General features: G+C 32.5%; 1 protein-coding gene across 2 annotated transcripts in view; it reads right to left on the bottom strand.

Moving 5' to 3' along the window:
- Positions 1 to 20,760, bottom strand: part of LOC123714831 (C-type lectin domain family 4 member F-like) — a 61,900-nt gene that overhangs the window by 13,456 nt on the left and 27,684 nt on the right. Inside the window, exons 2-3 of one of the 2 annotated variants that reach the window (XM_045669404.1) lie at positions 15,830 to 16,153; positions 12,167 to 12,223 (exon numbers count right to left, since the gene is read on the bottom strand). In XM_045669404.1, the coding sequence (XP_045525360.1) occupies positions 12,167 to 12,223; positions 15,830 to 16,153 (381 nt within the window). The remainder of the gene's footprint in view (positions 1 to 12,166; positions 12,224 to 15,829; positions 16,154 to 20,760) is intronic. The other variant, XM_045669405.1, reaches the window with a different exon arrangement.

The following is a 20,760-nucleotide window of genomic DNA, read 5'->3' as shown; positions in this document are numbered from 1 at the left end:
AACTCAGGGGTTACACGGCTTGAGAATGATAGAGCATTGATATTTTATCATTTATAAAATGTCTAATTTTATCTACGATTGAAAGATACTAAATTTTAAGTCCATTAGTCTTTCACTTTTCAAGGTAACATTTAAAAAAAGAATTGCTGAAACATCCATACAGATAAAACATATCAATGACAAAGGTAGAACGTACAGAAGATAGAACTTTCAAAAAAGTATTAAGTTTTCGAACAAAATTTGGCGTTCAAAAATTCAAAAAAAAACCTCAAAATTTAGTAGTCTAGTGCTTGCTTACAACAGATAAAAATAATAAGCTATTTCCACAGCGACTTGGTTCGATAAAAGAAATTGAGATAGCTTGACCTGACCCAAGTTTTTAGAAAGTGCATCAAAAGATCTCAACAAAGACCTAGACCACTTAGCTATTGTTTTAATTTTCTTTGATTTTGCGCCATTCTGGGAATACTTTTATGTAACAGACTTGACAATTATAATGGGTAAGACTTTTTCTTATTAATTAATTTATTCTTAATTAATGCATTATATAAAAGGCAATGTCTATTTTTTTAAGTTTAATAACGTAATAAATCTACATTATTCGTTCGACCAAAATTTATGTATATTTATATTATTTATGTAATTTATTATATTTATGTATATAACGTAGCCAACTAGCATAAGCCGTTAAATTGACAGGGTAGCCTTTTAACTAAACAGCGCCATTTAACTAGCGGCCTGAAAGATATTCGGCCGTAGCGTTTGTAACAACATTTAATAAACTTTCTGGCTAATACTTAGGCTATTCGTACGATAGAGTGACCATGTGGCGGAAATAAAAAAGATGAAACATCTGACAAAGAAATATTCGTGTAAAAATTAAATTTTCACTACATTTTTCCATTATATTTCTCAATAAAATTAGGAAAACACCATCAAAGTTGCGATTAGCCGACGCCATATTGACAGTTTGAAGACTTTCGTTTCGAATTTGAGAGTGGCAGAAAGTGGAACTAAATTTAAATTAACAGTCAACAGGCAAGGCAAGTAAAAAAAGTCATCAGTCCATGTCCTTTGCCTAGATGTTTGATCAACTGGCTGAATATCTTGCCGCCGCTAGTTGAACAGTGATGTTTAGTTAACAGGCTAGGGTGTTAAATGAACTGCTTACTAAGCTAGTATGTATGAGCTTTGCACTAATAACATATGGAATAGGCACGAAACAACTACGATTCATTTATAATATCATTCATAAATAGGCCATAGTATTAGTTTTTTTTACAACTACAATGGGCCCAAAATAATTCTAAGGCCAGCATGATAGAACGCTTTCCGTTTTTGCGATCGAATTATTGTTCGACCAGATCACTGCATAATTTGTTTAAGTCACAGAATTCTATATAAAGAAAAAAAAACATTGCGATACCTGATTTCCCTCCAAAATTGCCGAGTGGTGATTGGTAGTTCACAGTTTTCGTGTCAGCGATGCAGCTCATGACCAGTAATACCACAATCAAATATTGATGAATCATATTGTATGGTTCTATTAAACACTTGTACACTTATTTGCTATAGAAATACGAGATTATGAGCGACTGTGATTTAAGGTATTTTTTTTTATAAACTTGAATAGGAATTTATGGACAGATCTGTTACGACAGGTATTGGTTCGTCTATAATATTGGTCGAGCTATCTCAGGCAGAGCTACGCACGCCAAAACAGCCTGAGCTGAGCTGTAAAGGGCCTTAAGGCCAACAGCGAGATTCCTTACCAAAAAAAAAAAGAATTTTAAAGGAGCATGCACGGTACATTGCACCTATTTTTTATTTAAATTTACGTCACTATAATGTAAATGATTTAGATAATTAAAAAAATTCTCCAGCTCTAAGTCGGCCGTAGCGTTAAGTTTGCCAGTTGTAAATAGGTGTATTCATATATTTCATTTAAAGCCATCTGTTGCTTAGTCTATGGCTGCCAGTTAATGGTCAAAAGGCTAGAGGTTGCCATGCTTTCAATAAATTATTGAAGTTACTTACATTAATCCTTCCTCAAAATTAATTTAAAACTAATTTCATCAAAACAAAGTGCATAATCTAGCGTTGGGATCCAAAACTTAGTTATTTGAATAATTTAACAGCTAATAATAATAAAAATGTTGTTTTCGATAAAATTATACGTTAAAACGTCCTTTATTATTGCTTTTTAAAAAAAATAACTTGTAACCACGCCACTCATATATTGAGCAGTGTTGGCCTAGTGGCTTCAGCGTGCGACTCATCTCTGAGGTCGTAAGTTAGATCCCTTGCTATGCATCAATGGACTTTCTTTGTATGTGCGCATTTAACATCGTGAGGAAATCGGCTTGCCTTAGACCCAAAAAGTCGACGGCGTGCGTCAGCCACAGAAAGCTGATCACCTATTAGATCAACAAATGATCACGAAACAGATCTAAAAAAGAAAACTGAGACCCAGACCTAAAAAGGTTGTAGCTCCATTGATTTATTAATGTTTACGCATACCACTCAATACGTTACAATATGTTACACGCCACGCAAAATTTTTATTAATGCCTACTTGTTTACAATTTCAATTAATTAAATCAGTTTTAACCTTTTCGTACGTAACACGATCGGTGGTATAACTCATTAATATTGTTTTAACTTATGATGACATTAAAAAATTGTAATTCTTTAATTAATAACGCGGAAGCCTCTTAAAAATAGTATTTAGATTTAATTAATATCAAGTTTTAAAAAATCAGACACTTTTTAAAGAATATTCCTTTAATTAGTTTTTTTATCTTTTCGACATAAATAGAATCTAATGAGGTAATGGGGAGCTTGATATCTGGTAACACATCATGCACCACGGGGTATAAGCAACCTACAACAGCCCTCCCGTTGGCCGGGCTGCTGAGGATGGCAGGATAAGGAAAAGAGCATCATAAGTATATACACTTCAAGCACGATCACGTCTGGTAGGACGGTCGGACATATTAATAACTAATCATAATTGATTCTTTTAATTGGCATAATAATCATATGGGGTAATAATAAACATAACCTAATGGCTGTAGGTTCTTTTCCTGGCGAAATAATTGGGGAAACGATTAATACATGTATACTTTAGAAAGAATATTTGTTTATGCATTAAATAAATATTTACATAGCAATTTTAAATAAAATTCTGAGGTTACAAGTAATTGTGGGATAAAAATACTTCCTTAAATCACAATGCATCATTACGAATTACAACATTGCGTTTTGACATGAACAAACAAAATTTCAAAATATTTACAACATTGTTATAATAAGTGTTATTTGGTAATTCTTACGTGTAACGCTATGAGGATAATAACGTATTAGCGGGGAAGATAAAAATCATGTACGTAACATTTTCAATGTGGCATAATGTCGGACGCTGCTATGAAAATTTACGTTCACTTTAGTTCAGAATTCGTTTATTTCGATGTCAATTGCCAGATTTAATTTTCCCCGCGCTTTCATAATGGCGTAATTGAAAACTATAATTTTGTTTAAAATATACATAATGATATATCTAGTATTACTAAAATGATTAATCACGAACACTGCTATTTCGAAACAAATCTATAATCTATGAATCCTAGAAGTTAAGGAATTTGTCTATCATTTAGCAACCTATGGTTCGAATTCCACACATAACGCCAAATTCTTGTCTATACTCTAGGACATGTCATGTCCATTGTTTCCGCCTATATTTTTTAATCAATAAATTATATAAGTATTCATATTATTTTTTAATTGAGGAAATTAACTTAATGCAATCGCCAAATAGTTTACTGATTTTATTGCACATAAAACGTACAACTGGCATAGCTTGCGTATTTTGAAAATTTCTCAGAATTTAATAATTTATTTAAATTATTTTTCCAAGTCCATTTACGTATTAAGTCTTAAGTATTAAGTCCATTTGCTTTGGGTTATTTTAACTGATAAGATTAAAAACGACAGGAAAATCATAGTAAATTCTATTTTTTTCAGTGAAAGTTATTTTTGTTTTAAACAGATAAAAATACAAAAAAATAATATATTTTATAAAAATATGTATAATATGAATTGTAAAAAGGGAGTTCTATTATATATAATATATCATTTGCAGAACTGAAATACAGATAATATTCGCACACAATAACTATGTAAATATACCTGGATTTTTTTAATATAATCGTCACTTCTTGAATTTGTAAAGAAGATACATTTACGATATATACAATATTCACTAGTATATAATTACGTTAATAAATGAAAAATGCACGCAAATTTCAAAACGCCATAGACGCAACTAGTCTCTACCTGTTGGTTTACATAATTATGTAATGGTTCACTCTTACATAAAGTTAAGCGTCGTTTTAACTGGCGACACTACCTGTTAGATTAATTCCGTAAATCTTAGATTTTTTTTCCAATACACTTAAATCGCTATTTGTGGATAGCACATCGCTTAACGAATATTTTGATTTCGATCTCAGTGAAACAATATACTGTATCTGTACTGTACTAATCTATAAAGCTATATTACTCACGATATAATGAATAGTTATTGCATCAAAGTAAAAAATAATAAAGAATGCGGTCGGTGAAGTAATTACTATGAAAACTCGATTGGTATTTATTAAAAAAAATAGAATATATATTAAATGTCAAATGACTAATAGCAAGAGGCAAGACGTTTTTCAACAAATGATCATCGCATTTCGTAGATTTCAGACGGTAATAGTATCTACATTTTCTTGAATTGACATTTCAATATTCATCATACTAATATTTTATCAATCACATGTATCAGACGGACACTAAATTTGACATTGATTAGCTCACAGGTAATAATTTAATGAGATAATTAAATAACGACATATTATGTAAAGACATAATTGTTGATTACTCTGTACCTATTAGTTATTAGGTAGATCGAATACGACATGATTATATTTTTAAATTATTTTAAAGTTGTGCTAAATACCGATATTATTTCGTTTTATATCTCTGTCTAAAAAGATTTTATTGTCTTTGGTGTTAGTTATCATAATCTTTTCTTCATTCAAATGCCTTTATTTTTTACTGAATAAATTAACCTTTGCCGAAGGTGAAACTGATTTAAAGTGATGCATCTTTTATGACTTATCAAATCTGAAGGTCCTTTTATATTTTATTAGTTTAAAGTTCAAATTAAATCCGGTTAAATTATTAAAATTTGATTACTACCTGCTTATAAAACTTTAGTAGATAGACACGTTTTCTTTATGAATTTGTACAATGTAATGCATGCTTGAAAGTCAATATATAAAGTATATCAAAATTATCTTTAGAAGTTCTATTTCGCGAACAAAAAAGGCTTAATTGAATAACGTTAATTTATATATTTTTAAATACATATCTACAATAAACAATGTAAATACAATTATGTTATATTTGTTAATAAAATAAATAGAAATTTCGTATGCGACCACTTTTGGTTTTACGCGTTTCGTGACGTCACAAAATATTTGCACGCGCAAGTCCTGTCACTTTTACCTCAAGGCCAAGGGAGAGCTACCCTCAGACGACGAAAAGGTAAAAATAGAATTTAAAAACACGCAAATCTAAAATTTAAAATACATTAAATCACAGTCAACCTAATTAATCACCCGAAAAAAATACACGATTTGAATTTCGAACTCGCGCGCTTGAATACACGCGTTCGGCGCGAGAGTTGTAGTTCTACTAAACACTTTTAGTTATTAAATAAGCAAGCTTTATGTAACCTTCAGATTGAGTCGCATTCTTGTGGTCAAGCGTGAACAACTGAAGATGTCGCAAACTTTGCTTACCAAATGTTTTTACTGACCTTTGCAAGGTTTATCACGGCCTACAGATTTGGGTATTATAGGATATCGTTATAGCTACCTAACCTAAGACAGACGTAGCCTGACCTTCTAATGTATGTTGTACTATGTCAAAAACCTCAAACTTTCTCAGCGTGACACATAAGTATTACTCACATATCCGGGAAGCATATTATATTTTAAAGAATCAAAAAAAAATTAAGCTTTATATTGAAATTTATTTATAAATATTATTTTTTGTTTAATTTAAAATGTTTTATCAACTAAGTCCTCATGTCTTTCTTTCAAAGTTTCTCTTGTATTGGCTTAATAAACGGGTAAAAATGTTATTGCTAATAAAATTGTTTTATTAATAACGTAACCTTGCCAAATTGTATTTCTCTTGTTAAGCTTAAGGAACGACTAAACCTATAAAAAAATCGTGGCGCTACAACCGTGTTGGGTCTAATATTTGTATTTGTTTCATGATTATTTTATTTTTTCGAATAGACAAGTAGGTAACTTCTTCAAAGCTCGTTCAAAGTTCGCTAATTTTACTTATTCAGTTTATAAGTATAATATTACAGTTTAGTGTTTTACAAGTATTGCTCAATAGATTTCATTATTAAATGGTAATTTTTATTTAAAAAACCGGGACGCTTCATGCATTTAGGTGAGTCTCAGATTTGGGTATCTGTTTCGTGATCATTTGCTTTCTGTTATAGGTATAAGTAGGCTGTCTATGCCTGACATACGACATTTTTAGTTTAGTTTGTTTTTTTTTGTTCCTGTTTAGTTTTGTCTTAATAACTGTGTATAACATGTATTTTTGCACTTCTTGCCTATCTTATGTAATTTAATACATTTATATTTTATTTTTTTCTTTACACACAATGGTTGCCTGGAAGAGATCGCTCGAAAGCGATAAGGCCGCCCTCCTTTGATTTAATTATGTTCAATTTTTTTTTATATTGTAATGTAACGAAGTGTTAATAAATAATAAATAAATAAATAATATACGCCGTCCACTTTTTGACAGGAAGCTTTCCTCACGATTTTTTCCTTATACTCGTAGTCATATCAAATGCGCACATAGAAACTTCCATTGGTACTTGATTGTACCTAGGACCTCAGAGAGACTGAAAGAGAGAGATGAGAGTCGCATATAGAAGACACTAGGCCAACACTCCTCTAAACTGGGTAGACTTATACATATTTTATTTTATTTTCTTCTCAACAGTAACTTAAGAGTGTGTTTCTTTCGTATGTTTTTGGCGCGCACCACCACTATGTGGAACCAGCTGCCCACTGAAGCGTTTCTGACTTAGGGTCCTTTATTAAAAAGCAATGCACATGCGAGGCTTCGGTCAATGTGAGTGTCCATGGGCGTATCACTTAACATCAGGTGAGCCTCCTGCCCGTTTGCCTCCTGTTACATTAAACCAGTATAGAGTCAGATAAAAACTATTTTTTATTGTCTTCATAAGTAAATTAAACAAGTGTCACCTTTTAAAACAATAAATTGGCCAACTCATGGCTGGATTAAAGTCACTTAATATTGTTAAAAGAAATTTATTCAAATTCCATTTCCTTGACACGATTGCTTTACATCGATATTACCATTTTGAGAAATGTTTATTTCACAAAGAATCCATATTACCATTACTCGAATAGTTTCGAATCATCTTGATATAAATGCCTCCATGTTTGGACTCACTTTAAATTGCAAGCAAATTATGCCGAATTAAGTTCTTGCTTCAATGAATCACGAGCAAAGATTTAAAGCCGAACAAAGTATGGAAAATTGCAAAATTTTAACGGAAAATGAAAAAGTGAATGCAGGAAATGACCCAGAATTAAATCCGTTAGAATGTATTTGTAGGTATTCGAGCAGCATTCATGAAAATCTAATTGGAGTATTTTAACTACTCTTTCGTCTCTTTCTGTTAAATTGTGTTTATGCTGCGATGGAGAGTAACAAATGAGTACGTTAAGAAATTACACTTATTTCTTATATTTTATGTTTCTTATTAAATCGTATTTTTATTCTATAACATTATTAACAGAGCACTGTTAGCCCAGTGATTTAGTGAGTGATTTTGAATCCGTAGGTCGTCTGTTGGAATTCCGGCTGTTTTTGATTCTACGTGCATAAATAAGACTTGCTTGTGAAGGAAAATATCGTAAGAAATCCCGTCTTAGGATAAGATTCAAAGGCGAGACTTGCGCTAAGTTTTACTTCCATATGTCAAATCGTATTGGATTATGTTTAAATTTATAGTTCGCGCTAAATCTCGGTCTTCTAAACCCTTAGAGCTTTTAAGTTTAGTTAAGTCAAGAAAGAATGATCATGAGGTACCAGGGCTTCATACGAAACCAAACGAAGTCTAGCAAACTTGAAACGTCCCTGTCACAAACAATTAAAAATATATTTTCATTTTAATAAATAATAACCATATTTACGTAAGACACGTAGTAATCGTGGACTTTCTAATATTAATTATGATATTTAATTTATGAAGAATTTAAAATAATCCAAACAAATGGATTCAAAGCTAAGTAAAAATATAAATTTAAATCATCGCAAAATATGTTGCTAAGCGCAAAACTCAAAGACGGTTGGACCAAATACAGTATTTTTTATTTATTGAGTTTTTATGGAAAAAGAAATATTAGTCTTAATACTTAGGTTTTTATTATGGAAAAGTGAACTGAAATATTTCATATGTTGGTATGTAGCTACTAGGAACGTAGGATAAGTAAGAAATTCATATTAAGGCGAAGGGAAGTTCTCGGGGGCCATTGAAATATTTGAAAGTTATTTTATAAGACGTGGCAGTAGTAAGATTAGATACAAAGTTATGTTTGAGTAATTGGCTCGTAATAAACAATAGGAAACATAAGAGAAAGTGGTTCAGACAAGAAATGAGAACGAAACTGCAATACACCAACGCAGGCTCCAATTTAAACGATTCCTGTATCATGATTTATTGGTTACATGGTAAACGCGATTTTATTAGCGTGAGAGTTGAGAAAATTAGGACTAAATATTTATAATATAGTCCATCGTTGTTAGCATGACAGTTGGGTATGAAAAAAGGATTTTAAATCATTGATTCCAGACAGAAATTTTATCGCAACCTAAATTCAACATGGCGTCCAAATTCGAAACATCCATGTCATTTTGAAAGGCCCATTTTCTGAATTAAATTTTAATCTTTTGAGGTTATATTTGAATGACTATTGAATCACAAGTCGTAATACTAATATTACTTTTTTTTAAAAACTGTATTAAACATGTACTCTGTAATTCTTTGGTAGTTACCCACAACTCATTGACTGCCTAGTGTGGGGTCTAGCAGTATATATGAATTTTGTCACAACCCTTTTGTCATAAATAAAGTTTTTATTATTATTATAATCATTTAACCTACAAGAGTCATATTAGCTATTAAGCTCTCTCTCTAAGGGCGATTTGATTTACCGTACGAGCAAGTGCATAGAACGACCAGCCGGGGTTCCAATTACCTCAGCTACATCCTTCCCTCTGTTCTATAAAAAAAACATCAAAATCTGGTTTGTTATAAGAACTAGTTATTATAGATCAATGTTCTCAAAGCAACGACGGTAAAGGGCAAGGCCTCATACTAGTATTTATAAATCGGCTTTATTCCTACTGAATAGCTGTAATTAATCGCTGTGTATACGTCTTGTGTACAAAGGAAAGTTAAATTGGCTAGTTAAATTACGTTGGGTGTTTGGTGAACAAATGTGGAAGACAGTATAGACTACAGACAAGAAAGCGTGAAGAAACTTGATGAAGTGTCGGATGATGATAAATGTTTATCAATCTATATCTGTTGTCAGTCTAATTGACAAGTAGGTGATAAGCCTGTGCCTGAAACACGCTGTCGAAAATTTTGGGTCTAAAGCAAGCCGGTTTGCTCACGTACTCGTAACTTCAGTGTTCGTTCAGCGAATGTTGAATACGCTTATATAAACGTTAATAAAAACGGAACTTCCTTATTATCCAAATATCACTTACTAATACATTACTAAAATATATTTTTATAAAAGATCATCAAAATAGTTAAAGCCTAATAAAAAGGTCGTTAGATTAGTCACACCAATCAAATATGCCTTATTTTCAAATTGTCGTTTTAGATTTAATTTATGATTGTTTAATATGTTTCCCTTATATATTTGTTACGCCTTCTCAAATGTCAGTGAATTTAGGTTAAGGCCTTGGTAAAAGAGGCTAAAATCATTAGAAGCTTTTGATAAAAAAACGCCAATCAGAAGATGAAAACAATGGATGGAATTATCGAAAAATAAGACTGAATTGAAAAAGCTGGAGGAGGTTTTTGGAGGAGGCTTAAAGGCCCAAACAAATACTGAACTTTTTATAGTTTTGATGTGTTGTATATCTGTTTTTTATAAGGTTGGAAATCTAATAATAATAATCAAGCGTAGCTAAGTTTACCACAGTTTATACCTATAGGAGACAACAACCAGTCCACCTTTGACGGATAAAAACGTTTTATCACAATATTGTATATGTTGTCGCGTGAATATATACAGTGTTACATACAAGATTTGGAAAAGTCTGCAGCAAGAGGCTTATAGGCCAATGGCAAAGGATGCAATCAGATATGTGCAGAATGCGTGAAGAGCCTTGCCGGACGGCTGGTTCAAATGTCAGTTGGCTACTGAGTGAACTGACTTGTGTCTCATTTAAATTAAAATTTACGTACTGGTTAGCAAAGTATTTGAATATTAGCAATATTTGTAATTTTTAATTAAGTAGATATCCCGTAACTGTACTAGTGTTAACTATTCGTACCCAGTACTTAACCCGGCTGTACACCAACGGATCTTTCTTTGCGCATTTTTTTTGTTTGTACAGTAAAAAAACACCGTGATCCCAAGACCCACAACGATGTGTTTCAGACACAGACACAGAAGACCAAATGCGATGCCTGTTTGGTCGTCTCATAAAGGGCGCTATTGGATTAATATTATTTTTTAGAACAGAGGACAAACGGGCAGGAGGCTGATATGATGTTAAGTGATACTCCCACGGACACTCTTAATGTCAGAGAAATCGAGAGTGCGTTGTCAGCCTTAGTAGAAGAAGATACATAAAGACCTTAAATCTCTACCCAAGGGATCAAGTCAGTAAGTAATACAAATCGTAATATTATCGATTAATGAATCGTTAACGACTTAAAATTCCAATAATAAAAAGGATTAAGGGATCAATAGAGAATATGATGGCATTATGTATTTATATAAACTAAAAATACACCGTTGATAAATACAGTTTGAATTATTAAAAAGGTTATAGAACAAGAAATTTAATTTGCACTTAGCTAACATAACTTAACTCGAAAAATTATCATCTGTGCCTTTAATGACACTTCCCTATTCGTTAATTGTGACATTTGACATTAATTCTCAATTCATCATTAACATGTCATCATTAATTTATGTCATGATGTTGTTAAAACAGGATGTCGGACATGAAATTTAATTAAAAAATTGATATTTGAATATAGATATAGTCCGATAATTATGCGAAACAAAATATTATATGGTGATTACTCCTTCAATATTTGCTATTTATTAATAATTTATTTAAATGAACTAATTTCTGTGATATGGTGTTATCGTTTTTTTTTTGTTGCGATTACTATACATTTTTTTTAATTAACCTGATAAATATTTAAGCTTTTCTAATTTAAAAAAAATATAGAGAAAAAATACATTTAACAAGACGTTATCTATATCAGTCCTTAACATTATGATAATTTAAAAACGTAGTACATAAATTTTATTTTTCTTTAGCATTGTATTTTGATTGTGTATTTCCCAAAAAAATTAAAGCAATTCTACCGCTAAAATATTATATGACAATGCAACAGGTAACGTGTGGTTTAGTTCAATTAATTGAAATTCGTGTAAAGTTTTTAAATAAGGGTTCATCCGGTCTTATTTAAAATATAAAATGAATCACGCCTATTAAAATGAGGTCTAATCCACATTTTTCTTTGTTTTGACTTTGCTTTCAACGCTACTGCAACTGCGTATGAGTTCTTTTGCCATTGCTGGCATAGGTACTAGCCAAGTCACGTAAGTAAACCGTGTAAAGACAAAATAATGAGCCATACACTGTTGCAGAAACATACATTAATCAGCCACGTGCTGCCTTAAAATGTTTTTTTTGTTTTTCAGGATATAGTCGGCAATGATGTAGCTACATATTTCATTAAAAGCCCTAGCCCTTGTAGAGGCCCCTTTATAAATACATATATATAGCTTACGATAGCTTGGCTCCAAATCGGCATCAAGCGAATGGCTGGAATACTTTTTACTCCTACCTGAAACAATAAAACACAACCTTGAGACAAATGCTATATTACCAAATTCGGTATATAGACTTCGTCAAGTATAAATAGATATTGGATACATTTAACTCAAAACACACGCAATATATTTAAAACTGTGTAAGATATTCTTTGATAAAACTTTATACATAGAATATTTATTGCATTATCTTTATATCTATAATTATACTCTACGTGTGTATGTCACTGAACTCCTTATATGTAAGACGTGTGTAGCACCTACAGGACAACGTCTGTCGGATCCGCTAGTTTAATTATAAATATTTACTACAATATATTTTTATAATAATTTTATTTCCATTGTAATCAAATTAGTACTGACAAAGGAATATATTTCAAATATATAGTTCAAAACTTGGTTCCAGTGAGCTTAAAGCAAAGATTACAACGATCCGGCGGGAAATCATTTTATATTGTTGCCATAGATTATAGATCTAGGACTTTCAATCTACAGATAAGCTCTTCTTTTAATATCAATATCTTACAGACAAAATGCAGGTTTAATATGACAAGGTTTTGCGTACATGGACTTCCTTTCCAAATTGAAAAATTGTTGGTGACACAATGCACACCTAACAATTCTTTACCTTCCTTCTTCATTAAAAACCATTTGAAGAAATCCAGTTATAATTATATTATTAAGCACTTAAAATAATTATCAATCATTAAACCAATTATATGTAATCAAGACATTCGAAAAATCTATTTATCTAAGATGCTGCCAACATTTTATCTATATCCATGTTATATATATATATATATATATGGTATATTTAGTAATTACTAGAATATTCTACATTATACAAAATCAGCTAATAAATGCATCGAATACAAAAATATTTAAATAATTTAACATTTGACGACATTTTTATCTAAATGATAATAAGATTTCACTGATCTATTTAAACGTAAATTCATAAATCACTATTAAACTTTTGACATTTAAAATTTAAAAAACTAATAGGCAATTCTGATTTATGGCAACAATATTATTATGTCAAGGCCGTATGAAATCAAGATGGCAATTTGACGTTTTAGGATATCTGTGGTAATTATAAACATAATATAGCTTCCCATGCGTGATTTATGGAATAACATTGTAATTTGCATATTAATTATCCTAATTGGTATTAATTATCCTGGTTGGTCATAGTTAAATAGTTTAATGTAAAGGGAAATTTGTTGCATTAATATTCTAGCTGGAACATCTTGTTTCCCAGCAAGCTTCTATAATCTTTTCTATAGTCTAGTCTTTTATAATCTGGGCTCTATTTGGAACTTCGTTTCTCCTTAATGTAATTTTACTTGGCCTACGTTTTTAATACATACCAAAATGGAAAAAAATAGGGTTTTCTGTGAATTTTTCTCTATTAAACCTCAGAGTTTAAGTCATAAGTTTTTTTATTTACTAATAAAAATTAGGGGTCGATTGTTGAGTGGGTACAAATTAAGAGTTGTATGTATTTTTGTTTGCTGTATCATAAATCATAAAAATAAAAATTTAGGGGTCTACCACCCTTAACATTTAAAATAGATAAATGAAATATGAGATAGATAAATGAAATAGATAAATGAGATAGATGAAAAAAAGATATACATACAAAATTTCACGAAAATCTGGTGAGCCATTTCGGACGAGTTTAAGTACAAACACCGTGACGCGAGAATTATATATATTAGATAAGGTAACATGACAGATATACTCTGAGATAATATATATAATAACTATAAATAATCTGTTCGGTATATAACTATGAAGTGCATTGAACAGTTGTTATTTTGTAGAAGATTATGGCCTTGAAGGTCCATTTTATAAAGTAGATAAACAAAACCAGTTAGTTCGGTCGCTTCTGTAATGGTAATTCTCATTTGTTCATTTATGTGTGAACGAAATTAACCTTGGGTAGGACAGTGGCCCCTTTGACTTGGCGTAAGGATTCTTTAAATATAAAGAATGGTTTTCTTACCAACAAAGAAAGGTCTTATAAGTGAAATTCTCTGTTATATAGGTTATTTAGTTCCAGTGACTTTCCGACCGGCTTGATCCTTTGGCGTTACGTAGAGATGTGGGATCTATCTGCATTTTCTACCGCATTTACCACTGTGAGTGTTCAGAGGAGTTGTTCAGATTTATACCTATATAGTTTCATAATCAGACATCGAGGCAGAGTGAGAAATTCCACTCGTATCACCTCGAAGTCTATCGTTCCACAACAAAGCGTTTTTAGCCACCTTTTGCCGCGCACCGCGACTATGTGAAACCAGCTGCGAATTGATTCGACATAGGGTGCTTTGAGCGTACCAATTTTCAAAAAGGCGGCAACGCACACGCGACTTCTCTGTTCTATTCAGGGATGTAAACGTGTCCTACATTCTGTTGACATGTATATTATAGGTAGGTAAATAATGTTGACAGATCTTTTGAGTCGGTTTAATTTTTCTATCTCACTATAATTCTTTATACGTAGGAGATATTTTCATGACTGGCCATACGATTCTTCTACCGTTTGAAGAAGAGTTCATAAATGGGTAGTGGGACTTCGATGTGGGGTGAGGTGCGCAGTCATGTTTATATTCAAGGGTAGCATTGAACTTTTTGTAGTCATCATCAAATACACAAATATACACCATATATCACCCCCTTAACACAATGCACCATCTTAAGAAGGAATTAAGTCCATAAAGAGAGAATTTAAAAAATATGAATTTGAAGTAAAAAATCTTACATAATCTGTGAGTATAACATAGTAAATATTACAAACTATTGACCAGAGCGTCATAAAACGCCTTAATTAATGTCATGGTTTTCTGTATTTATTTTTGTTATATTTGTTTTAGGCATTAAATTCTCTAGTTTGAGGTCGGGTGGACCATCCCATATATACCTAGTTACCTTTGGAACATAACAGAAAACAAAAGATTTTGTAGTTTACCACTCCATACAGTTTCTTATAGATTATATTGTTAACAATTCCTTAAATAACAAGTGATAATAAAACTGGATGACAGGGGATGGCTATTAATGTCTTCCCAGCATGTTACTATTATTTTGCTTTGCTAATTGTCGTACGTTTAATTTATATATTTGTAGAAATTGAATTTACGTAGCTACGGTAAACTACGGAGGCAGTTACAGAGACAGAAATCGTGTGGATTTTGAAATTATTCGTGTCCTAATGTATGCTGATTGCCGACAAATGTTTACCGAGAAGTGGCAATTATTGTTCTAAGTACTACGCAATCTCATCACGCAGTATTTGCACAAATGATTTGGACCGTAATAAATATTATTATGCAAATAGTTTAATGAGATTAGTGACACGATACTTGGGATGTCAACCTGACAGAAGTGACATTGTCTAATGTGACAGTCAATATTATATTAATAATAAAAAAAACAATAACTAAACTTAAAATATGTTATTAAAAGGAATATTTAGGCAAGATAAAAAACTAATTAACTAAATTTAATTTAATTGAGTTTCTGACTGTGACGTTTGACGCAGAATCTATCTTTAAATGACGAAATTCTTTATCTGTTCCGACATAAATAGTAAGAGGGAACACTGATATAAATACCTTCAGTATATATTGAGTCTATTTGCTCGCTCTCCACGCTTTGCAACGCATCAATATCGACATATTCAGGTCCTTCTTCAATCACAGGTTGTTCTTCATTATGTTCATTCAAATCATCACTCTCTACCCATGTTTCGTTATCGGGATGCCTCACGCGATCGTTCGTTGATTGTCGTATTGCTCGTTCTTCCGGCTTCTTTCCCGGAAGGATGTCGAATATCGAAGGTGCTCTATAGTTATTGCTCGAGAGGCCAAGCTTCTTCTGTATGAATGCCTCTAGGATCTGCTGTGTGATTTTGTTCTGCCTCGCCAATTCTTGGAAATCTGCGGAGAAAGGAGAATGTCAGATAAAAATGACCGCGTGAACCAATTGATAGGAAGAAGAATTTTGTATATCGTCGTCATTTTTATCCAGTTCTCCCTTCTCGTTGGGATTATGATTTTAATTTTCTAAATTTTCTAGCCAAATGGATTATAAAAGATTGTTTTATAGAGATGTGTTTTGTTTTTAGAAAATTCTTTGTCTAGAGAACCAGTTATACTTGGGTACAGACATAGTTAGTTATGCATCTGTTTCACGACTAATTTCTTCTGCGTTATTATATGCACTAGGATTAATATTTAATGTTTAAAAAGCTTTATTTCTCATTACGAAATTTGATGTTATTTATATGAGTAATTTAATATTATGTATATACTTTAGTCAACTAGTTTCACTCTGACATGTATCTTTAATGCCCTTTTGAGTTTGTTAAATGCGCTAATATTGCGAATTTTAGACGGTAATTCATTTAATAATTGCACACCCTCATACCTAATAGACTTCTTCAAATAATTGGTAGGCGCCTTCGGCAAAATAAGCAAACTCGCTCGACGAGTATTGCGTGTAGTTGTGTGTTTGATTTTTCTTCATGATAAGCTACTATGGAGGGAGTTATGTTTTTTTTTAAATTAAGATACATAGGTATACATGCTATAAACATATAGTTGTTTAATCGTCATAATTTTGGTTTCATGATAGATTGTTTTTGCATACTGTACCCCATATTTCAATTAGATATATGAAATGTGGCTTGACTAAACAATTATAAATTAAATGACGTACGGATTGCGGATTAAATTTTGATATCGACTAAAATCTGCCTATATTGTGTAAAGAATGTAGGTGATCTAAAAGCGAAACGTTCAGAAGACTGGGATTATTATTCTTAGTTTGTAGTAGTAGAAAAGATGGTAGCATAGCCTTAAATTATAGGCGACTACAAGGCCCATCATGTTGACTGGGGCACCTTGAGCGCATGGGCCAAAATCGGGCGGTGAACCAGTGGCTTACCAGAGCCGGCCTAGTAGTCTGACACCAGTAGTTCGGCCTAAATACCGCTGGATCAACAGAGTGAAGGAGGCCTTTCTTCAAAGCCAGGACTTAGCCAAAATTAATATCTCAAGTGCTCCCTTCTTGAGATTTTCATTTGGGATAGCCTCCAAAAAAATAAAAGACACGTTTCGGGTCGCAGAGTCAGCGGAATGAGTGAGTGAGGGAATATGGTTTACGTCTTGTCTAAATCATAGATGGGGTCGACTTTTCTTGGCAGTTGTTTTCTAGAAGTTACAGTTACAATTTAACAATATAAATTTGAATTAATTGGTACATTTACCAATTCTAAATAGTAATAAAAGAGTTCTTAAAGCTCCATACGAGTCGTAAATAGGATGTTACAATTAATATACTATACATATACATATAAGAACAATACAATTATCAGTTAAATCTGTGTCAGGAAGTCGTGTATCTACTAAAGGAAGCTAACTGCAAAGTAGATCGCTTTGTTCTTAATCCTTGAACAAGAATTGGAATTTGGTTTAATTGCTATTTGTTCTGAGTAAATATGACTTTAATTAGACAATTCATGGACAAACATGGCAACAATGTATCTGTGTGATCTGAAAGAATGAAATAGATAATAATTTTGATATATCCGCATGTATTGTATGTAGACTTCTTGCTATAGTTCTAGCAATATTGACGATGAAGTGAGGAAAGTAACATTTTAATAAAACTCAATATTGAAATTATTTTCAAGATGACCTTAGAGAGAGATTTCAGAGAGAACGCTTACCGTTGCATCTTTAATTTATGTTATTTGAATAATATGTACAAATATGTAACCCTGTTAGTTAATAAAATACATAAAGTAAATAACGTAAAGTGTAACGTAATTACTTTAACATCCGTTAAACATTTTATTTCAATTATGTAAGTCGTTGAACAATTAATAAGTTCAGGGGCAATAATGACCTTGGAAATCGACCTCATGTCTAACTAATAATAGTATTAATTGACCTAGTTTTTTATTGTTAAGATTTGTTATATCTTTAATCTGCACGATCGCCGTTAGTACAATTTAATCTTGTAGTTTTATGAAAGCTAAGATGAACGACCTCATAAAAGACGGCGTAACACATACAAAAAAATTAAAATGGAAGCCATCACATTGCGCGCATTTGTCATGGTAGATGGGTCCAGAAGTCCCTTACTTGGAATGATCCAGAGGGAAGAAAAAAGAGAGGACGCTGACCAGAAACTTGGGAAGATGGAATAAAAAAGATAGCGGGCAGAATTTGAAAATGGTCGTGAGGAATAGAGACAAATGGAAGAATTTGGAGAAGGCCTTCAGTCCGTCAGAGATACTAGTGTAAAACACAACGACATGGACTTAGTGTTGTTTAGTGTAGTGTTGTACTCCAATAAAGGCTATATTTATTTTTGAATAATCCCACCAGAAAAGATGGCGACACCGTCAAGTTCACGAAAACTATCACGTTAGTAAGGCTAACATTTTACCAAAATTAATCCTTTGAAATCTATTTTGAATAGCTTTAGATGGATTCAACAGAGCATAGTAATAGCACCATAGCAATTCAAATTTGTAAGAGTGAAGATTCACTTATTACAAAAGTTTTTGATATATGAAACAAAATTGACGAACACTCTAGCATTTACAATGTCACGTCAAGTGTCACTAGAAGTAGCGGATTACATCCTCTTTAAGACGGAATCTTACGTTTTAATTGATTCAAAGAAAAAGGCGGGAAGTGTTTGAAATAGGCGGGCGCCAAACTTTTGAAAATTAAATTTAATTTGATATCGCAGGATCAGTTAAGTTGTAAAGTGTATATATTAGTAGTTATTATTGTTTATTTATTTTCTTAGTTTGTTTTCTTCCCCTGGTAAGTAATTGAATTGTATTATATGTAAATAGGAATATTCTTTAGGCGTCCATGTTGGAGCCTGAAGACCCTGGAGGGACATCCCTCCAGGTGTCTCATGTAGTCACAATCGATGCATCGGGAATGGAAACGGAAGGTTCAATTTTAGATACGGACTGTTCGGATAGCACGAAATCGATTAAAAGAAAAAGAATTTCAGGTAGAAACCAAAAGAAGAGAAGGAATCATAGACATACGAGTCCGTCAGAATCCCAACTTTCCCCGAATAATTTAAAGGATAATATTATTTCTAAAGTGCTTGATGATAAAATCAATGTAATACACCATAATGAGGCTGCTCAATCTGCTTCAAGTAACCCTCGCGCTGCTAGGTCGCTTTACCAGGCGTCAGACCCTGCGCCTTATGTTGTCCATATTCAAAAAAATTTACAACTAAATCAAACTGGGTCTATTCACCCAGTACAATTTGGATTTTTCCTGAAAAAAAGTTCTATAAAAAGCATAGTAGAGGGAAGCATCAAAAAAATTGGAAGGAACATGTTGTCTTTGCAATTTCATTCATTTCAGGATGCTAACACATTTTTAAATCACAAATCTCTAGAAATTAATAAATATAAAGCATTTATTCCGGCCTTCACTATCGCTCGCATGGGAATAGTGAGAGGTGTTCCATGTGACTGGGACGAGAAAGACATTATAGAAAATATTGAGCTTCCGCAGAACTGTGGAAGTATTTTGAAAGTTCGGAGACTAAACAGAAAGGTATATGAAGGCGAGACGCCCAAGTTCATTCCAACTGAGACCGTAGTTTTAACCTTTGATGGAAAGGTGTTACCTCCCAGGGTCTTTATATGTTTCAACTCCCTATCTGTAGATCTTTATATTTACCCCACACTGCAATGCTTTAATTGCTGCCGTTTTGGTCACACAAAAATGCAATGCAGAGGCACTCCAAGGTGTTACAAATGTGCTAACAACCACCCAAGTATAAGCTGTAAGACTGAAAGAGATGATGCTGTGTGTATCTTATGTTCTGGTTCTCATTTTGCAACAGACAAAAAGTGCCCAGAGTACGCTAGACAAAAAGCTATCAAAGAAACAATGGCTAGAAACTCTATATCTTATTCAGAAGCCAGTAAAGTACATCCACCAGTTTCGAAATCCTATGCAGACGTTGTTGCTTCTGCTTCATCGGCCCCTTCTGGTCCGACTACTCCTTATTCCAGTCCCTATAATTTAACAAGCCCTTCTAAAAGCCCCACACAGTCATTTAGGAAAACAGTATACATGAAACCCAAAGCTCGTCCCAGAAATACTAGTAAGGGATACGATCAAAAAGCACATGCAGAGTTTATTGAACATTACAGCAACATTCCTTCCTTTTCTACAGGTTGTCGCAAAAATTATAATGATTTGTCAGAAATCATAACAAAGGATCTCATAATTTCTATAATTCAATACCTTTCACAATCTGACATAATTAAAATACCGTCCAACGATGCCACTTCTTCAAAAATTCAGTTGCACTAATTCTTAAGGGAAGTGTGCCCTTTGTCCACATACCCATGCCTAATCACAGTGATAAATTTTCCATTATTGCTGCTAGTGTAAATAATATTTGTATTGTAAATATGTATATACCACACCCTTCCACTGAAGTCTTTGACGATATTTGTAGCATTCTATCTTCCCTCCCGCGCCCT

The sequence above is a fragment of the Pieris brassicae genome, chromosome 10, assembly GCF_905147105.1.
Source record: "Pieris brassicae chromosome 10, ilPieBrab1.1, whole genome shotgun sequence".
NCBI classification, from domain to species: domain Eukaryota; kingdom Metazoa; phylum Arthropoda; class Insecta; order Lepidoptera; family Pieridae; genus Pieris; species Pieris brassicae.
Note: the sequence above shows the minus strand (reverse complement) of the source record. Positions and strands in the feature narration are given on the sequence as shown.